Here is a 21,658-nt window from a genome sequence, read left to right as displayed (position 1 = left end):
GGCAACGTCGCACCGGCTGGCTTACTGTAATGGTTATAATATCGATAACAAACAAGTTAGCATAAACTGAGTAGATGCTCCATGATGAATTAATGCAACAGCTATTTCAGTAGGCCGGGGTTGCGGCGTTGCCATTTTTATTTCGCCGCGGCCTTGAATTAGAGGAGTCTATGCTGTTTATTCTGGTTAGGCTATCAATTAAATAAATGGAGCTATCTAACAAAAGTCAAACTTATATAGTATCAAGGACGTATTGCCCAGTAACTTACGAAAATCCTTAAATGTAATACAGTATTTTCTTTATTTCTACACCATTCACATTTTTTACACTTTTTCGTAAGGGAATTCTTTAAATTCCCTGTCTATCGTTGACCTTTGACATCATGAAGCGATATTCATATTACAAATGACATCTAGGTCCAGGATTGACTACCGTACAGTTTAAAATGTCAGTAGGCCACGTTATAATTAAGTTTTATAGATATGTATACCTATAGGCGTTTAGTTGACACCACCTCCTTTTCGGCTCCTTCGCCCTAAGACAAATGAGGGCAAGAGTCGGTGATGGTTGCAAGTCTTCCGGGGTTTTGTAATATAAATTAAACTGTGCTAATATAATAATTTAAGTATAAAAAATTCTATTTATTAGCTGCTGAATTTCAATCCTCCAACTCAAAGCTAATAGTCGGGTCACACGCCAGTGGGGTTCTATTACAATGGTTTCAATGGTTCCTTTTTTTCTATTGTATACACAAGCTGTAGTATGATTTGGTTTATGCGCCAAGTACTTTTTGGCTGCCTAATTTGTAAGCCTCCCTGCAGTTCACATTTGTTGGCTCTAGTACCAGGCAACCCTGCTGAGCTTGGCTATTCAGTCGAGATGTTGGGATGGAAGGCTATTTGGTTTAACCGTGGGAGGGTAAGCTAAAGAGTTTTCAAAGAACACAGTTTAGTTTTAGCACATGTAAACAGGGGCACTTGCTTCTTTATTTTGCATATTGCCTTGGCAATATCCACTTCATCCACAAACGTATAAGTAACAAGTAACAAACGTGTAAGCATTTCGCAAAAGCTCCACTATTTAGTATTTGTGCAACACCTGTTTCCGTAGGCCGGGACTGCGGCGTTGCCACACCACACGCCGCCGCGGCCTTAGAGGCCATGATGTCTCAAACAGTTCAGAAGGGCAGCTGTATACTTTTTGTACTTATTTTAGGGCTAGATGTGATGCACAATTACTGAATTAGTGAAGAATGAAGTGGATGACATGTGTACTGTCCAGCTCTGTTACTGGCTAAGATAAGCAGTTTCTTTACCTAGGGCCATTAATTAAAGGTTAGCTCAAGGTTATAAATAAGGCCAGCTGAAGTTTCCTCAGTTTAATATTTTTGACATAATACCCAAACATAAACTAATGACGTTTTTGGTAAATATAGCTTTAAGATAGGGGATTCAAAGATTTTGTTGGCTTGCACAAAAAATAATAAAATGTTTACTTTTATAAGCCTTTGTCGATAATCTACCAACAATTTATTTTCAGTTTTTGATATCATGGATCTTAGTCGTTTAAATTACTGTATTAAAAATATGACTGACTTTAAACAACAAAGATAAAATGAAAAATGCTGTATATTGAGTTCAAGTCATCTAGCTAATGCTAATATCTTTGTCCATTGTCTGTTACAACAATGCTGAATTCAAAAGTTTCTTATTACAATCTCTATTCATACTCATATACAGTAAGTAAGACTGCGACTATATATATTTTTCAAAGTTATCGACTTTTTTTGCTCTTCATTAAGAATGCAGTGGGCTATTAAAGCTTTACTACAGTTTAAAAAATAGTTTTGTACTGATTTAAAATGGAAGCAATAGAGTTTTGTTTTAATTAAAAATCATCTAGGACAGTCCTAGATGGTTTTTAATTAAAACTCTATTGTTTCCGTTTTAAATCAGTACAGAAACTCTTTTTTTCAATTGTGTAAAACTTTAATAGCCTCACTACATTTTCAATAAAGAGAAAAAATATTACAAATTGGTTGTACATTACATCACAGAATAAAAAATGTATAACTACTCTTCTTTCTGTAGTTACAAATACAGGGACTTGACTATTGATACTATGTTAAAAGCAAATAGTTCTATTCACTGGTCAAGAACAGAACCCGAAAACTAGTGGTGTGAACAATGTGTACCATAAGTAAAATTTGTATTTTTATTATTCCCAGTATTTTTTTATGTTTGTTGATCGAAGTAAAATTTATGTTTGTTGTTCCAGCTAAACTCCGACGGTTATGGCTCCCACACTTCGCCTGCTCATCACTTTCGTCCAATAGTCGAGGACACGAGACCAAAAAATGCCAAGTGAGTAAACTTAAGAGATCTTTACAATATGCATGGATAGGATATAGTAAAATCTCGGGGACTTACACATCCAGAAGAATCTTTCACCAAAAATAAATTGGCTGCAATCCACTATTGTAAACTACTGACGGTTCCTGCAATCTCAGAATCTCTCCTTGCTTTAGAAAACTTTGGAAATGTCTAGAGATATGTTCATCAGCAGAAACACAGAAACAATACCAGCAGTAAGTGGGACCCACCAATCTAGATAAGCAACCATAGAATAAATAAACTCACATGGGGTTTATTTATTCTATGGTGCAAGTACTACAATTCCAATTGGTGATAGAGTGCAGTTTTACCTCGAGGTTCTAGCCCGGAAATATTTTCCACACTACTTCAGACCAGGTCAAGAGGGGTCGCGACATTATCACTAGGTAAAAATCCATTGGTGATTGGTGGGATTTGAACCCGGGACATCGGAGGCCAAAGTCCACTAGACTGGAGCTTATAAATTCGATGTAACTGTGGGGATGAATTGCTGAAACGATGGCATCAAGTCATACAGTGAATCATTGACATTTCCGTTCTTTACCAAGTAGTTAGTAAGCTAAACTTCACAACCAGATAAAGCAGCGTTGAGATCGATTAGGGGGGTAAAATTAGCCTGTTAACAAGAGAATACAGCAAACTGTTAAAACAGTTGAATTGGATTCCAAAGAATGGACTTGGTTACATTTACTTATAATACGTTATGTTTGGTACCATAAAATGTCCATAATGAATAGCCAGCACGTGACTCGACTGAAGAATGAATGCATTCGAACAGCGTTTTAACCTCCGCTTTCTTAAACTAATAGAGAAACAAAAATCTTTTTCTAACTTTGTTCTATCTCATTTTTAATGTCTAGACTGTCTACGAAGGCTTAGGGAAGAGGATAGGATGGTGTTGATGAAAGATTAAGATATGATGGGGTAGAAAAACAGAATGATCCCAAATTTACCCAAGTTACAACCAGCCTTAAGTATTCAAAAGTATGTATAACAATATTATTGGCATGCACTACTGCACAGTTTCAAAATGCCATCAACCTTTGATTATGAAAGGATAGATTATCGTCTTTGATTGAGGATTGGAAAAAGACTGAAAATCCCTACGAAAATGAAAATGAGAAATAATTTTAACAAACTCGTGAGATTTAATGGTAATTTAACATTTTCAACCCTTTTAGTCCTTGAAATGAGCAATAAATATTGCACTTCTATTTTTCAACACAGTTTTGGCAAAAACACTATTGCTTGTACCGTTTGAGATAGTAGTGGATGATTTTATGCTAGCAGTGATTATTACAACAATGGAACTGACATGTGCTGCACTCACGTGGCAAAGAGATGAACTGAAAGAACAGCTGTCCCTTAGAACTAGTGTGGTGATATCTGGAACTACAGCAACCCCCAGCCGCACCCAACTCCCACATGTTGAATGGATTTTCGGTGTGAATTATGTTTTTTTCGAGAGTGTAAGCCATCGAATTGTGTTATATACTTCGATGGTGTAAACCCACACAGGGTGTCCCAGGAAACACCCAAGCTCCAGGAAAAATTTCTATGGATCAAATTAAAAAAAGGAAATCAAGAATTATTTTGATCCAAAACTGCATCGCCAGATATCCGCCTTTTTGTATTTTAATATAAACATTTTTATTTTTACATTGTTCCAACTGATGTAAAACCGGACAATTTGTATGCGCATTAATATGAGAAACTTTAAGTTTCTCAATAAAACCTATGTATGTACGAATGGAAACTACCTATGTTATTAATTTAATTTGGCCAAGCTCAAAACTTCAAAAAGGCGGACATTTTAATTTTTGTAATTTAAATTCCAAAAACATGGATGATTTTATGACAAAAATGCCTTGAAAACTTTTATTTTGCATTTAAAGTTATCAAACGACACAAAGTTTAAAAATATCGAATGACAGTATATTTGTTCATAATTAACATAAATTAAAGCACAATTTAACACTCAATGTTAACAACAAATGCTGTTGAATAAACCTTTTGCTGAAAATAGCACTTATACTTAATTCTAATAACTTTGGCCCTTAAATTTAGCCTATTACCTTGGCAATTAGTGTATCAGATTTAGACGGGTTCAATAAACAGATTATCCGAAATAGCAGCAGGGATTTGAACAGCATTTCTCCAATAGTGTTTAGGGTTTGTCCTCTTACAAAATGCCACTCAAGAATAATTATGAAATTAAATGTAAGTTAATTGCAAATAAACTGTATGATCTGTAAGAATTGTATTGTGATAAACGTACAGTAGTGTAAATCCAGTGAGTCTAGCTCAAGTGACAGTCATTCATGTAGCGCGTTAAACGTTGCTAACATCAACACTTTAGCACATTAGTGTCAGCGGCACACCAACGGTCAACAATCCGACAGAGGACCAACTTTGGGAGGAAACATTTAGATGAAAAGTTTCAGCTACCTAACAATATTTCTTGCATCAATTAGGGATTTCCATTCATAGCCTAGTTATGGCTTGCAACTGAGTGGATGGGCTCGCCTAGTATGAAGATTGCTAATTTAATTGATCCTGAGACAAGTCCTTTTGAGAATTTAAAAGAAGACCCAGCTGTTATTGGGCTAGATATTGGGCTGTTGTTTGGGCTAGATGTTATTAGGCTGTTATTGGGGTAGATTATTGGGCTTAAATTAGTTCCTGGCTGAAAATCAGCTGATCTTAGTCAGTAATGAGGCTATCATCTCACCCATTCAACATTGGTTCTTCACTATTCTTTATCTTAAAATACACATCATAATCGTAAAAAATCTAATCTTAATTTTCCGGACCTAGGCCTACCTATTCTGAAGGAGCTTTTACCTAAATTGGCTTCAATCCCAGAATCCATCGTTTTAAATCGTCCGTCAACTGATGGATCAAATCTTACCCATTTCGAATTTTAAAACAACATTTTGGGATATGTTTATCTACTAAAAAAAGTACATCATTTTATTGTTATTGAAATGCATTTGTGTTTGCTATCGTGTTATAATGTACCTGTATTATCCTATAATAAATAATATAACAAGACTGGTTGTAATGTAAAAATATTGCAGTAATTTCATGGAATCCCTATTATTGCGTTGGCAGTTATAATGTCTATAATTTACTTCAAACAATCAAAACAGGCATAATAGCTTGATATCGGCAACAGATGTTGTTTATATAATGGCGGTATACAAATCAGCTAGAGACGTTTGTTTATATCACAGCAAAACAGAAGGGGGAAGTTTTGAGATGTAAATTAAATATACAACATATTTGTTTTGAGATGTTGTTAATGACATTTAACGTGTTTTTCTACCCTAGCTCTCTTGCTCATTTCCTTCCTACTGCTTGTTCCAGTCATTTTGAGCTCTTGTCAAAAGAATCAGTCAATTTAGGCCCTATTAGTGAAATATATCATCGTGTTATAATGAACATTACTAATTTCACTTCAGTGCTGTAATAAAATATAAGTCATTTATCTCACACACATAAAGTACGTAATACAATTAATCGTTAGAAAGGAATATTATAAATTGGTAAAAAGCCACGTTTCCTTTTCTATGTCGCAATTCTTTTGTATGTTTAGTTATGAAATTGAAAATTGGCCTGTCATGTCAATGTGTAGACAAAGATACATAAATCAATCAACCTAAAATTCTTTCAAATTAATCATCCAAATGTAAACATTTGAGTAATAATATCTGATCTTATATCAGGTATCTTATTACCTTCAATCAATTATCTTTTCTTTTAGAACATGTATCTTGTCAGCTTAGATTATATATCTTGGTACATTGTTATCTAAGAACAGGTTTAGTGTTATCTCAGAACATGTACATTGTTATTTTTAGACCAAGTGCATCGTTATCTTAGAACAGGTACACCATTTTTTTGGAAGTTTAAGTACAGTAATTGTCAAACAATTGAACAAAGATATTCTGTTAATAAGGTGTAGGCCTATGACCTTTGAATGTTTTTTTAAATATATTACTCTTTATCTATTATTCAACGTGAAAATTCAAACAATAATGATGGCACAGAATAATATTTGCGTAACATACAGGCAATAGGCATCTCCCAACTATAATAGGATTCCCTAGTAATCCTGTAGGTTAGGTAACTAATTCGTTACATATTAAAAATAAATTCACCCCCTCGTCCTCTGGCAAAATTGAGTTAGGAATGGTATCTGTTATGTCACTTATTAAATTTGTTAGTCTATACTATGTTGGTCCTATATATGATATTTAAATTCAAATATATTACAAAATCCATATATGAATGAAATATTAATTTTGTACTTAAGTTGTTCAGTTTCCAAATAATGTAAAATATCCTTTAATATTAAACAGTTTTTATGAGGAAACCCACAGTAATTCGAATTTAGTTGACGAGTTTATATTTGCATTATTAGAAACACATTTTTCCTAAATTTGAAATGCCATGTTACTACAATCTGTCAATTAAGTGCTTAAGCAGTCAATTAAGCGATTAGATAGATCACCATATAGACATTTGCAAAGGCACAACATTTAGTCTAGCCATTTTTTTCTACTAAATCTATATATTTAATACGCGACATGAAACTTTGTGAACAATAAGGCTTTTTTGTTTTAAGATTTAACCCCACATATTATATTCCAAAATGTTCGTCTAGGTGTGTAGATGTGCAAACTGGCTTTAGATTTTCGAAATTTGTCTTTTTAAGGGCGTGGGCTGCCCTCAAAGTTCCTTCCATAAGGATAACATTTTATATATTAAAAAAATTTGGTTTTTCTTTTCCGAGTTCGTTTGGCTCTTCTACCCGACCGATTTTCATGATTGAGGTCTCAAATTGAAGGTATGCACGCACAGATTTGCCATCAAGCATCGACATATAAATTATCTATAGTATTACTCGGTTTATACGTAAACGAAATTTGCTCCCCATGTATTTATTATGGGAGTAAAATTGTGTTTTTCTTTGCCGAGTTCGTTTGGCTCTTCTACCCGACCGATTTTTATGATTGAGGTCTGAAATTGAAGGTATGCACGCACAGATTTGCCATCAAGCATCGGCATATATTTATCTATAATCCTACTCAGTTTATACGTAAACGAAATTTGCTCCCCATGTATTTCTTATGGGAGTTAAATTTGGCTTTTCTTTGCCGTGTTCGATGGGCTCTTCTACCCGACTGATTTTCATGATTGAGGTCTCAAATTGAAGGTATGCACGCACGAATTTGCCATCAAGTATCGGCATATAATTATCTATAGTATTACTCGGTTTATACGTAAACGAAATTTGCTCCCCATGTATTTCTTATGGGAGTTAAATTTGGTTTTTCTTTGCCGAGTTCGTTTGGCTCTTCTACCCGACCGATTTTCATGATTGAGGTCTCAAATCGAAGGTATGCACGCACAGATTTGCCATCAAGCATCGGCATATATTTATCTATAATCCCACTAGGCTTATACGTAAACGAAATTTGCTCCACATGTATTTCTTATGGGAGTTAAATTTGGCTTTTCTTTGCCGAGTTCGTTGGGCTCTTCTACCCGACCGATTTTCATGATTTAGGTCTCAAATTGAAGGTATGCACGCACAGATTTACCATCAAGCATCGACATATATTTATCTATAATCCCACTCGGTGTATACGCAAATGAAAATTTGCTCCCCATGTATTTCTTATGGAAGTTAAATTTGGTTTTTCTTTGCCGAGTTCGTTTGGCTCTTCTACCTGACCGATTATCATGATTGAGGTCTCGAATGCACGCACAAATTTGCCATCAATCATCTACAAATATTTACCTACAGTATTACACGACCAGAACACATAATTTGATTTATTTTATATTTCTTACTTCAAATTAAGATGTACCTTTACCAGCTATAGATTTATAATCCCATATATTTTAGTCTAAGAACCTTCAGTTAAATACTGGCTTTCATTTAAGTTATTCAAATCCGACGAGTTTCAAGCAAATGCAAGGTGAATAACCAATATAAAAATTATTTTTCTTAATGTTTTAATATGGTTAAAAATCAATAGCTCCAGTATTGTTCCTGTTTTTCTATATGTTTTAGACACAAAATAATCAGTAAATTATAGGATTTAAATTGAGCTATTGATTGTTTGAATCAGTTAAGCTTAAGATACCGTATTACTCAATAAAAAATTATAAATTTGATTATTTCTCGGATATAATAATTATTTTAACGCTGCGGAGCAGCATGGGTCCTCTAGTTGTGATTGATTTGAATGTTATTATATTCTGAAACAGATGTCAATACATTAGTTTAAACAAAAAATAAATCCCAGCTGTTTTGTTTGGTTTTGAAATGTAAACAGTTTGCATGTTTTTAAAAATAATTAGAAACCTGGCAAAAAATGTTACCCATAGGACACGACGGGAGAAAAGTTTTACATTATATTTTCGTTGAAACATGTCAAGGACCCGACGACAAAGAAATAATGCCGGTCGGACACGGTGAGTCAACATAGTGCAAGCAATGCAAAACGTAAGGAGCATAGATGAGGAGGAGCTGGAACAGTTAGTGTCAACGTGTACTTACAAAATTACACTGAAAATATACACCGACAAATACAAGAATTCAGCAGCATTCATTTGGCGAGATGGCATTAAAATGTCAGAAATGTGGTGTGCTACATTTTAAAGAAGAACAAAGAGGACGAAGCGAAGGATTTTCATCCTGCTGCCATAAAGGAAAAGTGAATCCACCTACCACCATACCAAGAAATCTCCAGAGCCTACTGGAGCAAATCATTTGAGCAGAAACTACAAAAGAGAACATTAGATCGTACAACTCTGCGCTCGCAATGGTCAGCACTCGAGCTAAAATTGAAGAACATAACGGTGGAGGGCCTTTCATGTATAAGGTGCACAATTTATCACTCAATTGGCAACTTTTAACCGTCAGAAGGGGAGCATCCCACATATGCTCAAATTTATATCTACAGACGTCAAAACCGCTGTTCAAGGAAGAATGCTAAACAAAGCTAATGGTTCTTGCAGCACTGAACTCATGCACATTTTGACTCAACATTTGATTGATTTTAATCCATACGCGCAAGTTTTCAGCATGATTAGTTTCGTCCTGCAAAATACTCCTAATGAACAGCAAAAGAAATTGAGGCTCAAGACCAACGTCAATACAACGACGTAGCTTCAATCGGCGTTGCTATAATATCCTAACTTATTATCCGTGCGAATTCGCGCGGGTTCACCTAGTAATACTTAATTCAATCCTTAACGATCTAATCATTTGCTTCTTCCCTTATGCTAAAATATAACTCATTTAATACAATTCAAACGTGAAGATTTGTAAAAATATAAGTAGGGTATTTGATCAGTTTTTCCTTCCAAGTAACATAAAATCAAAAAAATTATAAATAAATACCCCCGCCGCAGCAAACCTGCAGACTAAGCGAATTACCATTTGTCTGAATTGATTTTCATTTAAATATATTTTAATAACATTAGGTTTAACGAGTACCTACCTAGGTTTGCTGTTACAAGGAAACTAATAAAGTGTGTTTTTGAGTAAAACATTGATAGCTTAGTACTAAATAAATAAATTTGCCAAGTTTTATCAAAATATATCCATAAACAAGCGAACTACAACATTTGACAATATTCTCCATAAGAATAACATGGGAATTTTAAATTTAAAATTTTTTTAATTTTCTCCGTTACTAATAATAGAACAAAAATACTTTTATATACTAAATTATTTGTTTTTTTTAAGCTCTTTAAAAAGGTCTAAAGAGAAATCGGGAAATTTTGTGTTTTGAGGGTCAAAAGTGAGAAAAACCAATTTTTACCCCATAAAACCCCCCGTAAAGCCCCGTTCCCATGGTCCGATCGTGCTGGTTCGCAAACTCATTCAAGTTTATCAAGTTTATTACACCTTTAAACCAAATTTCATCAAAATCGGACAAAAGTTACTCAAGTTATCGCGTTCACGGACGTATATATATATATATATATATAAGCGATATATATATAAGCGATATATATATAAGCGATATATATATAAGCGATATATATATATATCTATTATATATAAGTCTATATATATATACATATATAAAAATTTGAACGAATGGTGTTTTTGGCCTCTGGGGACATCAAAATGAAAAAGTAAATCGGTCCCGGGTCTAGGTCTTACCGTGCCACCTACGGTAATAGCTACTTCCCTATAGGGAAATTCGCTAAAATCAAATAAAAAATTATAAGTTGTGTAATATAATAGATTAGTTGTTTACTATGATTTGTAATATTTAGATTTGATCCTAGAAAGTAACAAAATAAAATAATGTAGCTTGCTGTGAGTTTAAATACAAAAATTATTACTAGTTGTACCTGAGATCTCACCATAAGTCAACTTAACATTAGACTGTCATGTCAAAAAACTTTATAAATTTCTTACATTGCAATCACTCAAACGTGCTCAAATTTATTAAGGAAACGACAGACGGCTCTGCTTTAAGGTCAAAGTTCAAAAAGATGTAAAAGACTGTATCCTACCTTCTGGATTCCATTCCTTTCTAACCTTACTAGATATATATTGCATTCACTCAAACTTATCAAGTAAACGAAATACCTCTCCATCTTGAAGGTCAAAGTTCACAAACTGAGAAGAAAACTCTTCGGTATTTTCCTGTCCCTCCCTAGCCTATGAATTCATCCTCTTTTGACTCTTACTAAAATGTTAGTTGTACAGTATATGAAATTTAATGAAACTTACTAAGCAAATTAAAGACTCTTTAAAGTAAAAGTTCAGAATTTATGAAGAGATCTTGTCAATTCTTCAACATTTTTTATAATTTCCTTCCACCTACGAACTCTACCTCCTTCGACTGTTACCAAGTCCTTTGCTTAAAGTCAATTTTTGTCGATGGTAATGGTAAGTTAATTTAATTTAAAAGCTATTGCAGTCATTTTCTTCCACGATCAAAAGCCAAGGCTTTTACAACGTTTCGGTCCTCATTTGAGGATGTGTGTGATATTAGTTACAGCTCATGAGAAGAACCCTTAATTATTTTTCAAGACCGACCCCCACCATTCTAACTATATATTTTGAACTCACAAAACCTAATTAGGAAAATAAAATACGTCTCTCTCAAGATCGTAACGACGTTCCAAAGGGCGAAAAACATATTGTCTGTTGTAGTTCGGTTGTCTTTAGCCTTAATTGCATTAACTCACGTTAGCTTATTAGGAAAACAAATGAAGATTACTCCTCGTCGATATTTTTTTAAGACGATACCACACCTTCTGATTTTACCTCTTGACCGTAATTGGTATTATATTGCATTCGCGCGAACTTATCAATAAAACGAAATACGTCTCTCTTGAATGTCAAAGTTTATAAACCCACGAAGAAAACTCGTCAGTATTTCTGATCCCACTTTTGAAGTCTACCACGTGCTCCCCTTAATTCGTTTATATTGCATTCACACAAACTCATCCACAAGACGATATACGTAACTCTCGGTGAAATATCACCCTGGGAGAAACGCTCTTCCCCAGTAGGCCTATGTTCCAAAAACTGACCCCCTGAATTTCCCCTTCGACCCTTCCTGGTTCCTAGGTAATACCTTTCATCCCAAACATCCAGCACCATAACGGAATTAAAGTTTATCGCGATGTACGTTGGTGGGGAGGGGGGTGTAAGGTGGAGGGTGGTTGTGGGTTGGTTCCAGTCAATATCTGGTCGCAACTCCACACAGCATCCCTGGACCGAGCCGTGGACCAATCAGGAGCGTTGTAGACATCACGTGATCCACCCTGCATCTCCGCGGTACGCTGTACCTTCGACGTCCGTGAACCCGTTGTGTTATGTGTGTGGAAACGTAGGTGAATCGTCCCGGTGTATTGGTGCGAGGAGTTGTTGTAAGTTGTCAACGTTTAGTATCGAACCGCCGACGTGTGGAGTTGACGCTATCGGAGCGACAGCCAAGCTTGGGTGGTGGTACTGGTGTTCCACCTTGAGGTTCTCTAGTTGATTTTGGGGGTTGAAATACGTGATGGATAACGTAATTATGATTTTTCGTGAATACACTTAAGTTTTGCATCCACCTAATATTTCAATATTGTGTTTATAAAAAAAATACAATAAGTCAAAACGTATACCTAAAACATATTACACATATAAGCTCTTGATAATCCAACACTTCCTTACTCAGATTATAATCATAGCAAGACGAAGACAAATCTAGATGGAAACGCATTTGAAAACATTGCACAAACGTACCGTATTCATAGAAGTGTAAAATATGTAAGGAACTCATTGTCTCCGCGCCACTATCGCCTAAGTGGTGCTTCATACGCCCCTTTCTTTGTATTTCGCCCCCAGTTTGGTCGCATTTGGCTGTGAAGAACGTGTGTGGAGTTTTTTGGCCAGAAAATTAGTTTTATAACGTGTTAGTGAAATGTTTACAGCTGGTGCAAGTAGGTGTATTTCACTGGTCCTTTGTATAGGTCGGAGTGATATGTTTGTGAGGGGGGTGTTGAGATTATTGGGAGGTAGGAGTATTTTTTGATGGTTCTCTCTTTAAAAAAAATAACTCCAAAAGTTTGATGGATAGTGCAATATTTTTATGGATACGCTAATGACGATGTGATACTTTGTGTTAGTGGAATGAAATACTTTATGGGGAAATAATTAACGTCAAGAGTAACGACTTGCATTTTAACTCATTTATTTAAGTAATTTTGTTGCATAGAATTTGTTTGAATTGTTACGTATTTTAAAGAATTCTATTTTAAAGGTCCAAATGTTTGGCCGGAATCATGATCGACCTTGTGTACAATTAAAAGTAGTTTTTACGCCCGGAACAAACACACAGACAGACATGCAGAAACCACACTAAATATAGTGGTATATATAAACAGTACAGTAGAACCTTGATAAGAAGTGTCTTTTGGAGATAATCAAATAAGACTTGTTATGAAGCTTGACTTCTTATTGAGGCTTGCAAAACAGCTTATTAATTTCAATATAAAATAAATGCAGTTTACAAATGGGAACTGTTATCAAGGACTTGTCATCATATGCTTTCAGTTCATTTTGCACTCGTGGAACTAAAAAAAGTTTATCGTATAACCTAAATTAGTCTATTCACCATTCGATTTTAATAATTCTATATTATTATCGGCAAAAACTCCAGCCCATTGGTGATATCGATTCCTACATACATATACCTCATGTATATGTCACTCTTATTCGTCAACTTCTTATAGCTTCTGTCTATTCAAATTTATGTTTGGTATATGACGTATAGTGCGTTGTAATATGTATTTTTCTATGTATATATAGCCCATATTTTTACAAAACTTTAAACTATTGTAACAAAACGTCATAATTACAAACTAGTTGGTAGGCCAAGGTCAAATTAGACTCGAATTTTGGTCTTCGGGGGACAATCGTGTCGATTATCTGGTGTATATCCTGACAGACGTTTCAGATTATTTAAAACCATCCATATTGGAGGCAAGCTACAATTTAATTATTCTAAAACTATTTACAACTCTTTGCCCCTCCTGTGATTCTACCCAAAATAAGAGGAAACTATTCAAAATACACCGAAACGTAACCACGAATGAAGTTGCCATAAATTCACTGAATGAAACTGAGACAACTCTTTCGAAGAGAGGGGGAGAATGCAAATGGAATCGGGTCCCTGGGGAACTAATTATAAATTAAGAAGGAATATACATAGGCATATAATGCAACATTTGCAAAAGAGACTCTTCATTATTAAATACTGGACTAATTAATAAAATTGTCTGAAATGACTGTAACATCAAATATCAAATACATTTTCATACAATAAATAGATCTAAATGACAAGACAAAAATTGTGTTGTAATAACATAAACAGCAAATAAAACTATAAAAATAAGGTAATAAAGACCGTCTAAATATTTCCACAAATGTCATTGCTACATTATATAGTACATAATACCCATTTCTGTAGACGTTTAGGTGTTTTCCATCCGGGTAGCTGAGTGAGTAGTCACATAGGAATCACAAAATAGTTTGTTCGATCCTGAAAGGCAGACAGTAGCTATTTAATAATTCAAAACTGGTCCCAGTTGTCCTTAATCCAAGGTTTTAACATCGGTCCTGCCTTAAGAATAAGCCGATCTTAGAATGAAAGCTATAATTTCATCTTATCCTTCCCTCATCTTCGCCTGTTAGCAATCTGGTATGTCCTAACTCCTAAAACTAATCCAAACTACAAATCAAAACATGCTCCACATCCTATAATAGGACGAAAAGTCGTCTTGCAGTTTCCAAATTCAATGTTACCGTTGATTATAAATCGCGGTCGGATCCATGGGACAATGACTGCAGCGAACCGCGATTGTAATGAGAGACGATGAACGGATATCGGATTGAAACGTGTTGATTATACATGGTCCAGTGATCCAGCTGGCTGTGTTGGCTATCTGGTTATGTTGGCTGTCTGGCTGTCTGGCTATGTAACTGAGGCTCTTGTAGCGTCAATTCCAGACAACCGCGAACATTCCCGAGTGTTGCTGAAAGATTTATTTTTGAACAATCTTGTGGGTTGAAACTATTGACGTTGGAAACCGAAAACTTCTTTTGTGTGGCTTAGTAGGGCTCAGATTTGATGAGCTTTTGTAAATATGAGTGCAAAATTACCGGTAACTAAAATCGTAATTAATAATTTTATCAACAGTTTTACAATAATTAATTTTAAACAAAGGTTAAATAGTCATGAAAACCACGTTCAATAATACCGTTGACTTAAATACCAGGGTAGTCAACCCATATATGGAACAGTCGCGGCTGATCTTTTACTCCAATAGAGAATGGTTGAATGTGCAACTTACTGAACGGTCGACATTACATTAACACTAAGTGTGTTTTTTGTTGAATATTTCATACGGTATAAAATATTCTATAATTAGCTTACAACAACAAAAAAAACATGTGTCTTATATATTTAAAAAAATTGGTTTTCTTTTCCGAGTTCGTTTGGCTCTTCTACCAGCCCGTAAAAACATAAAAGATTTTCAAGAAACATGCTTGCCTATTATATATATATATATTATATATAGGTACTTGGCACTTGAAATCACTTGAATTTCAAAGTGCTGAACTTTGAGAAATGTAAATGTAAGAAAAAGTTCAAGATGCCTTTAAATAAACGAACATAATATATCGATTATGCTGGTTCTAAATCTCAATTCTGGACACGGATTACAAAGTCTCAACCCAACAACTAATCATAAACTTGTCATAGGCAATCCGTAAAGTTCTTGTTTTTTCCATATAAACGATAGTTTTACTACTTCCATACCATAAAGTCAACTTTTAATGTAGTTGCCAAGTCGTTCAAATCTCTGCCTCTTTCGGTGTAATTGAATTGGCGGAGTTCCAGAAGGAATGAGAACAATGTAAACTTATAACTTCTCCGTTTATCTGTCAGATTTTGACAAAAATGACTCTTTCACTTTAGTTCTAGCAAATGTCATATAGGGAATAAACTATTACCGTAGGTCTCATGGTAAGACCTAGACCATTCCACTTATTCGACTGATTTACTTTTTCGTTTTGATGTCCGCAGCACAATAGCTCGAGCTAAAGACATCCTATTTTATAATGACACTTGGTAAGCGGATAAACCTTGAACCTACGTTTATTCTAACGAGTTCGTGAACAAGCATGATCGGACTATACAAACGGGACTGTATGGGGAAAAATTGGGTTTTCTTATTTTTCAACCTCAAAACACAATTTCCCAATTTCTAACTAAACAATTTTGTAGAGGTTAAAACAAAAACAAAAATCTTTGTGTACGGTTATTGGTTACCCTATGGAGAAAATTATATTAATTGCAATTTAAATTGGGATGGACAATTAATAAGTATACTGTTGTAGTTTTGCTTGGTTATAATTAATCAAACTTAACTTATTATTTATTTTATACAAAAGCTATTGCTATTTTACCAAAAATACACTTTAATAACTTCCCTGTAGCAGAAAACCCAAGTACTCATTAAACTTAATCTTATTTAAATGTGGAATAAATCTGTCATGTCTAAATGAAATGTTTAAGTACAAATCCAATCAGGAAAATGGAAATTCCCTTAGTCTGTAGGTTGTCTGTTGTCTGCGGCAGTTTTGTTTACTGATTTCTAAAGCTTAACATCAATTCAGATTTTAAACGATAAATTGTTAGATGGGTGTACAATTAACCACTTAGAAGGGCTTAAGAGTCCAAATAGTGTTAATTTACAAGGTCATTAATGTGAGAGCACTGCTTGACTCAGACACGGGTCTGTGTTGGTGCATATATTAGCCATGAAGATCTCCTGATCTGTGTTCCAAGTCCTTCAGCGACCCTTCAACCTTATCGCCCTCATCTGCATTTACAAGAGGCGCCAAAAATAACTCTTTAGGGGCTAAACGTATCAGCTTCCTGTAGCTACTGAGTTCACACTAATTCCCCTGCCCTCCAAACAAAACTGGTATAGTTTGTCTTGTCGCAAATACGTTTTCGTTATACTAGCAAATTGTGGTTTTCAAGAGATACGTCACTGGAAGATGTTTTTTTACGGTTTTATAGACGTTAGGAATAATTTCAAAGTTTTTTTTAGTTTTTTTGTTGGATTTTAATTTTTTGTTTCCGGAGTACTCAATTCCCGTTACCCATTACTATTATATTAGTCAATGCTATAACTTTCTTGAAACGGTAATAACAAACCAAATACTGCAGTCGAATACATCCATAACAGCGAAAACAAATGTTTTAGTTGCATGTTGAGGACTTCAAGTATGGTAAAAATAATCAGCTGAAATTTATGACATCAGCTGTTCATTGTTGCTGTCACTAAAACTTCGATAGGATTAAATCTTTCACAGTAGGTTTAATCTGTTACCATTGACTATATACCTAGTCAATGCTGTTACATACCAGGCCCCAATAAACAGCATATTTGTTGCAATGTTTGTCAGGGGGGTTACACTAATAAACAGACGAAATTCACAAAAATCTCAATAAGAGCTATTTGTTTATAATATCTAAATCATTCACTGCCCAAACTTGACTTTATGGGTTAGCTAAGATAATGGAAATTAAGTTTTTACATACCAGAATTTTTACTAGAAAACTTAGTGTTTACAGTACTAAATTGTTTAACTTACAAAATTATAAATTTCAGTGAGAAATAATATTCTGGTTTCATGTATTCTTAATAATACAAATATGTTTAAATATATTCATGGATAAAGTAAAGAATAATAATATATGATTACTAACTAAGCTACATATAGGCCTACATCAAATTTGAAAACTGCTTATACCCATGTGTATGATATAATTCTTATCAGAGAAAATTTTTGAAAAACATAAAAAAATACAAATTTTATATATTCTCAGTTAAAATATACAAACTCATTACCAAGCCAATCTGAAAAGTCAACTTATAATCAATTATAACATTGTTTATGTCACATAAACTATTATTACCAAAGCTAAGAGAGAAAATAAAATAGCATTTCATAATACCATACTGAGAGAAGCTCGTTAAAAATATTCTATTTGAATAAAAAAATTCTACAACAAATCCAAATGGATTAAACTTTTTATACAGTAGGCTACCTGTATCCAAAGGCCAATGATTTAAGACATGGGTGTTACTGTAGCCCAAAATAGTGTGTAGAAAAGTTTACAAATAAAACGTGACTTATTTCATGGTTTAAAAGTAGCTTAGTCTCATTATAAGTCTATGGGTTTACTAATTAAGACCTCTTTGCATGGATTTGCATTTTAATTAAACCAGACAGCTCAAAACCAGCACATTTAATTAGTTAGTAGACCAATATAATAATTACGTTTCCTGAATAGAACTCTTTAGGATAATACAGGGTGTCTCCTCTTTTGAGATTTTAAAACACTTAGATTTTGTTGTTATCAGATGAGGGGCTTAATAGTCAGAAAGAAATCCTTTAACAAACCATGGAGTTTAAAGGGTAGGTAGATATTTTGAGAGATATATGTATCAAATTGAATTATTATTGATTCTATAAATAAACTAAAGCTTGTAAATCAATGTTTATCAACAAATTAAAATTGAAACAACATTTTAAAATTAATTCTTTATTACAAGTAATTGACATTAAACATTGCTGCGATGTAAGGCAGCCTATTTCTCTATTGGTAGTAAGAGATGTGGCCATTAATATTAGACACTGATATAAGTGTCAAGTCTACACTCCTTTACCCAACACCCAAGTGTAAAGTATACAAGCTTCACTTTATTGTCTTTGGTAAGGTTAAATGGGGCCCAATGTTGGGAAATATAAAACGGATATATTTTTTTCTTTATTGGAAATTTAAAGAAATGTTTATGGTAGCTTATGAAATAAATATGTTTGATCAAAATATATACGGTACCTAAACAAGCAAACTACAACAGATTATTATTGTTTCCCACCCTTATTGACATGTATCTCTACAAAAAAGTTGGCCTACAATGAAATTGCAAAATTTTATGTTTTGGGATTTGGGAATCAAAAATAGGAAAAACCAATATTAACCCCATTCCCATAGTCTGAAAATGCTGGTTCGCCAACTCCGTTGAATAAATGTAGGTTTATGGCGGGGACACACCTGTCATACACCCTTCCGACCCTACAACGATCTGATTTGCGGGATTCCAGAAGGGTCGGTGCGGGATCGGAGGGAGTGAGCACACATGTAATACACGATTCCGACCCATCTACCATTTCCTCCACTGGGTCGATCAACACTCGCCAGTCTGATTTGTAAACTACGTACAGAAAAACTTTGGACTTCGGGATTTAGCCATGATGGCGGTTTGTCGAGATAAAGAGGAAGAAAGTCAGCTCTGGAGTGCAGTGTAAAACGGAGAATTTGGTTCCATTCTGCATGGAACGAAAGTTAGATGGTTTACTTAAGTGCCCATCTATATATTAAACACTTTGGTTTTTCTCTCTCGAGTTCATTTGGCTCTTCTACCAGTCCGATTTTCATGATTGAGGTCTCGAATTGAAGGTATGCACGCACAGAGGGGTAGCGGATTTTTATCCCCCTGGAATTTTACCCCCTGGGCAAACGTGACGTCACAAACCAGGGGGTAAAATTCCGGCCGCGAACTTTTGAGTTTCGCGACATCAGCTTGATGTATTAAACGCGGAATTAAACATATATTTTCACGGTTGTGAGTTTAATCAGAAATGGTAAACATTTTATTATTAAGTAGCCTATCTTAATTTATATGTAACATTAACTAATCGAACAGGGTTTTAATATTAATTTTGAGATTCGAGTGTCAGGATTCGATCTTTGAAGCCAACTGTTGGTTAATATGATCAAAATAAAACAGCGAATTCTGTTTACTTAGTTGAGATTACAAAATAAATAAATAAAGATAGGCTACTAAATAATGAAATGTTTACAATTAATTAAAAACAGAAATAAGAAAATCAATCATTCAATTTCTAAAATCAGCCAGGGGGTAAAATTCCGGGGGGTAAAATTCCGGGGGTAAAAATCCGGCCCGTACATCTTCAGTTGCCTAAACGCTAGTTATATGGACAGGGGGTAAAATTCTGGTTTTTATCGCTAATCTAATTAATCACGCTCTGACTATTTTCATTAGACTTCCAAATCCGCGGGGGTAAAATTCCGGCCGCGAACAAACTTTTGGCCACTCAGGTTACTACGTCATAGTGACGTCAGCTTTGCCCAGGGGGTAAAATTCCAGGGAGATAAAATTCCGGCGACCCCGCACAGATTCCACATCAAGCATCGGCATATATTTATCTTAAACCATTATTCTTAAACCTTAAGTATAAAGGTGATTTTTAAGAAACAACCCGTCCTGCATCCTGCATCCGACAAACGAATAGACTGCAGTGCCGTTGCGTGATCGGAATCAAAATCGGAGTGGGATCGGAGTATGACGTGACGCGTGTTGGAGAGGTGTAAACACCTGCGTTCAAAGTTAAGTACCATTCCCCTCTCCGACAGTCGTACCACAGTATGATCGTAGTCGGATCGGAAGGGTGTATGACAAGTGTGTCCCCGCCTTTACGCTGAATCAGATGATTTTTACTCAAGTTATAAACTATAGTGCTAACTGTAACATAAATAATGTATAGCTGTGAATCAGGGCCAGACTTACCTATGGGCGAAGGGGGCGAACGCCCGGGGCCCCCGGGCCAAGGGGGGCCCCGACAGGGGCCCCCTTTGTACATTAGTTTTTATCATTAACTTCGAAAATTGATCAGACACTTAACAAATGGCCTTCTTTTGTAACAGCTTTATTTTTATTTTCGCTATCCTATGTTTAAGGTTATTGTTAGGTGCATTTTAAGGCATTACTAGGAATGAGATTCTTGACCCTAAGGGACTTTTTCTCAGAGTTGCTCTGGGCCCCACGCTTAGGCCTGGTTTACATGAGCTTAGCATAGTGCTAGGATGTGACGGACAAGTTTCAGTTTCAATGAAGCCGCTCGCCCGAACGTACGGCCGCGGCGAATGGGTTGAAGGGGGTCCCGCGCTTGGGGCAAAAATACAATAAATATGAAAACTCTAGTCCCAACGTAGAACGTAACTTGTAAAATTGTATTGTGTTAAATGGAGATTCACTGGAGTTCAAATACTTTTAAAAATAAAAACATTGCTCCGTTTATGTTTTATTAAATGTTATTCTTTTCTTTTACCTCTAAGTATATACCAATCAGGATTTTAAGGGGTAGAAGTATATTATCCGTTCAATTGAAAGGTTTTGTAAAATAGTAATTAATTAAGTTATGCGTCCAAATTTTGATCTCCAATTACGTCTTTGGAGTCAAAATCATATACTGTAGCAACAGTAAGATTTTTAAAATCTATATAGACACTTTAAAACAACTAGAGTCGTCTGATGTTAACAAAAAATTACATTTATTGGGATTGGGCGAGCGTTGTCGTATGAAATCGTAAATAAGCGAATAAGCAGAAGCAGCTGCAACAATAAATGATGATGAGCTGATAAGTGATCCTGTCTAGTCCTGACTCTCACGCACGCGCATACACACACATAAAATGCCTTATCGCCTGTGTTATACTCTCGCTTGTGTTATCCAAAACAATTTAAATCACTTTACTCCCATAGTTTGTCCTTTGAGACTAGTGGTCACGTCAAGTTGGTTGAAATTGTCTTACTTTTGTGTTATTTTATTGTAATTCTGCAA

General features: G+C 34.9%; 1 protein-coding gene across 6 annotated transcripts in view; it reads left to right on the top strand.

Moving 5' to 3' along the window:
- LOC128988519 (proton channel OtopLc-like) overlaps window positions 1-21,658 on the top strand; it is a 72,853-nt gene that overhangs the window by 32,504 nt on the left and 18,691 nt on the right. For 4 of the 6 annotated variants that reach the window (XM_054409888.1, XM_054409887.1, XM_054409893.1 and 1 more), the window contains exon 3: window positions 2,279-2,364. In XM_054409888.1, coding sequence (XP_054265863.1) covers window positions 2,279-2,364 — 86 coding nt within the window. Of the gene's footprint in view, window positions 1-2,278; window positions 2,365-12,163; window positions 12,456-21,658 lie in introns of those variants that run through there. The other 2 variants (XM_054409890.1, XM_054409891.1) reach the window with 2 other exon arrangements.

The sequence above is a fragment of the Macrosteles quadrilineatus genome, unplaced genomic scaffold, assembly GCF_028750875.1.
Source record: "Macrosteles quadrilineatus isolate MER2022 unplaced genomic scaffold, UCM_ALF_1.0 Scaffold_3__2_contigs__length_128488019, whole genome shotgun sequence".
Taxonomy (NCBI): Eukaryota; Metazoa; Arthropoda; class Insecta; order Hemiptera; family Cicadellidae; genus Macrosteles; species Macrosteles quadrilineatus.
This window is presented reverse-complemented; position numbering and strand designations above follow the sequence as displayed.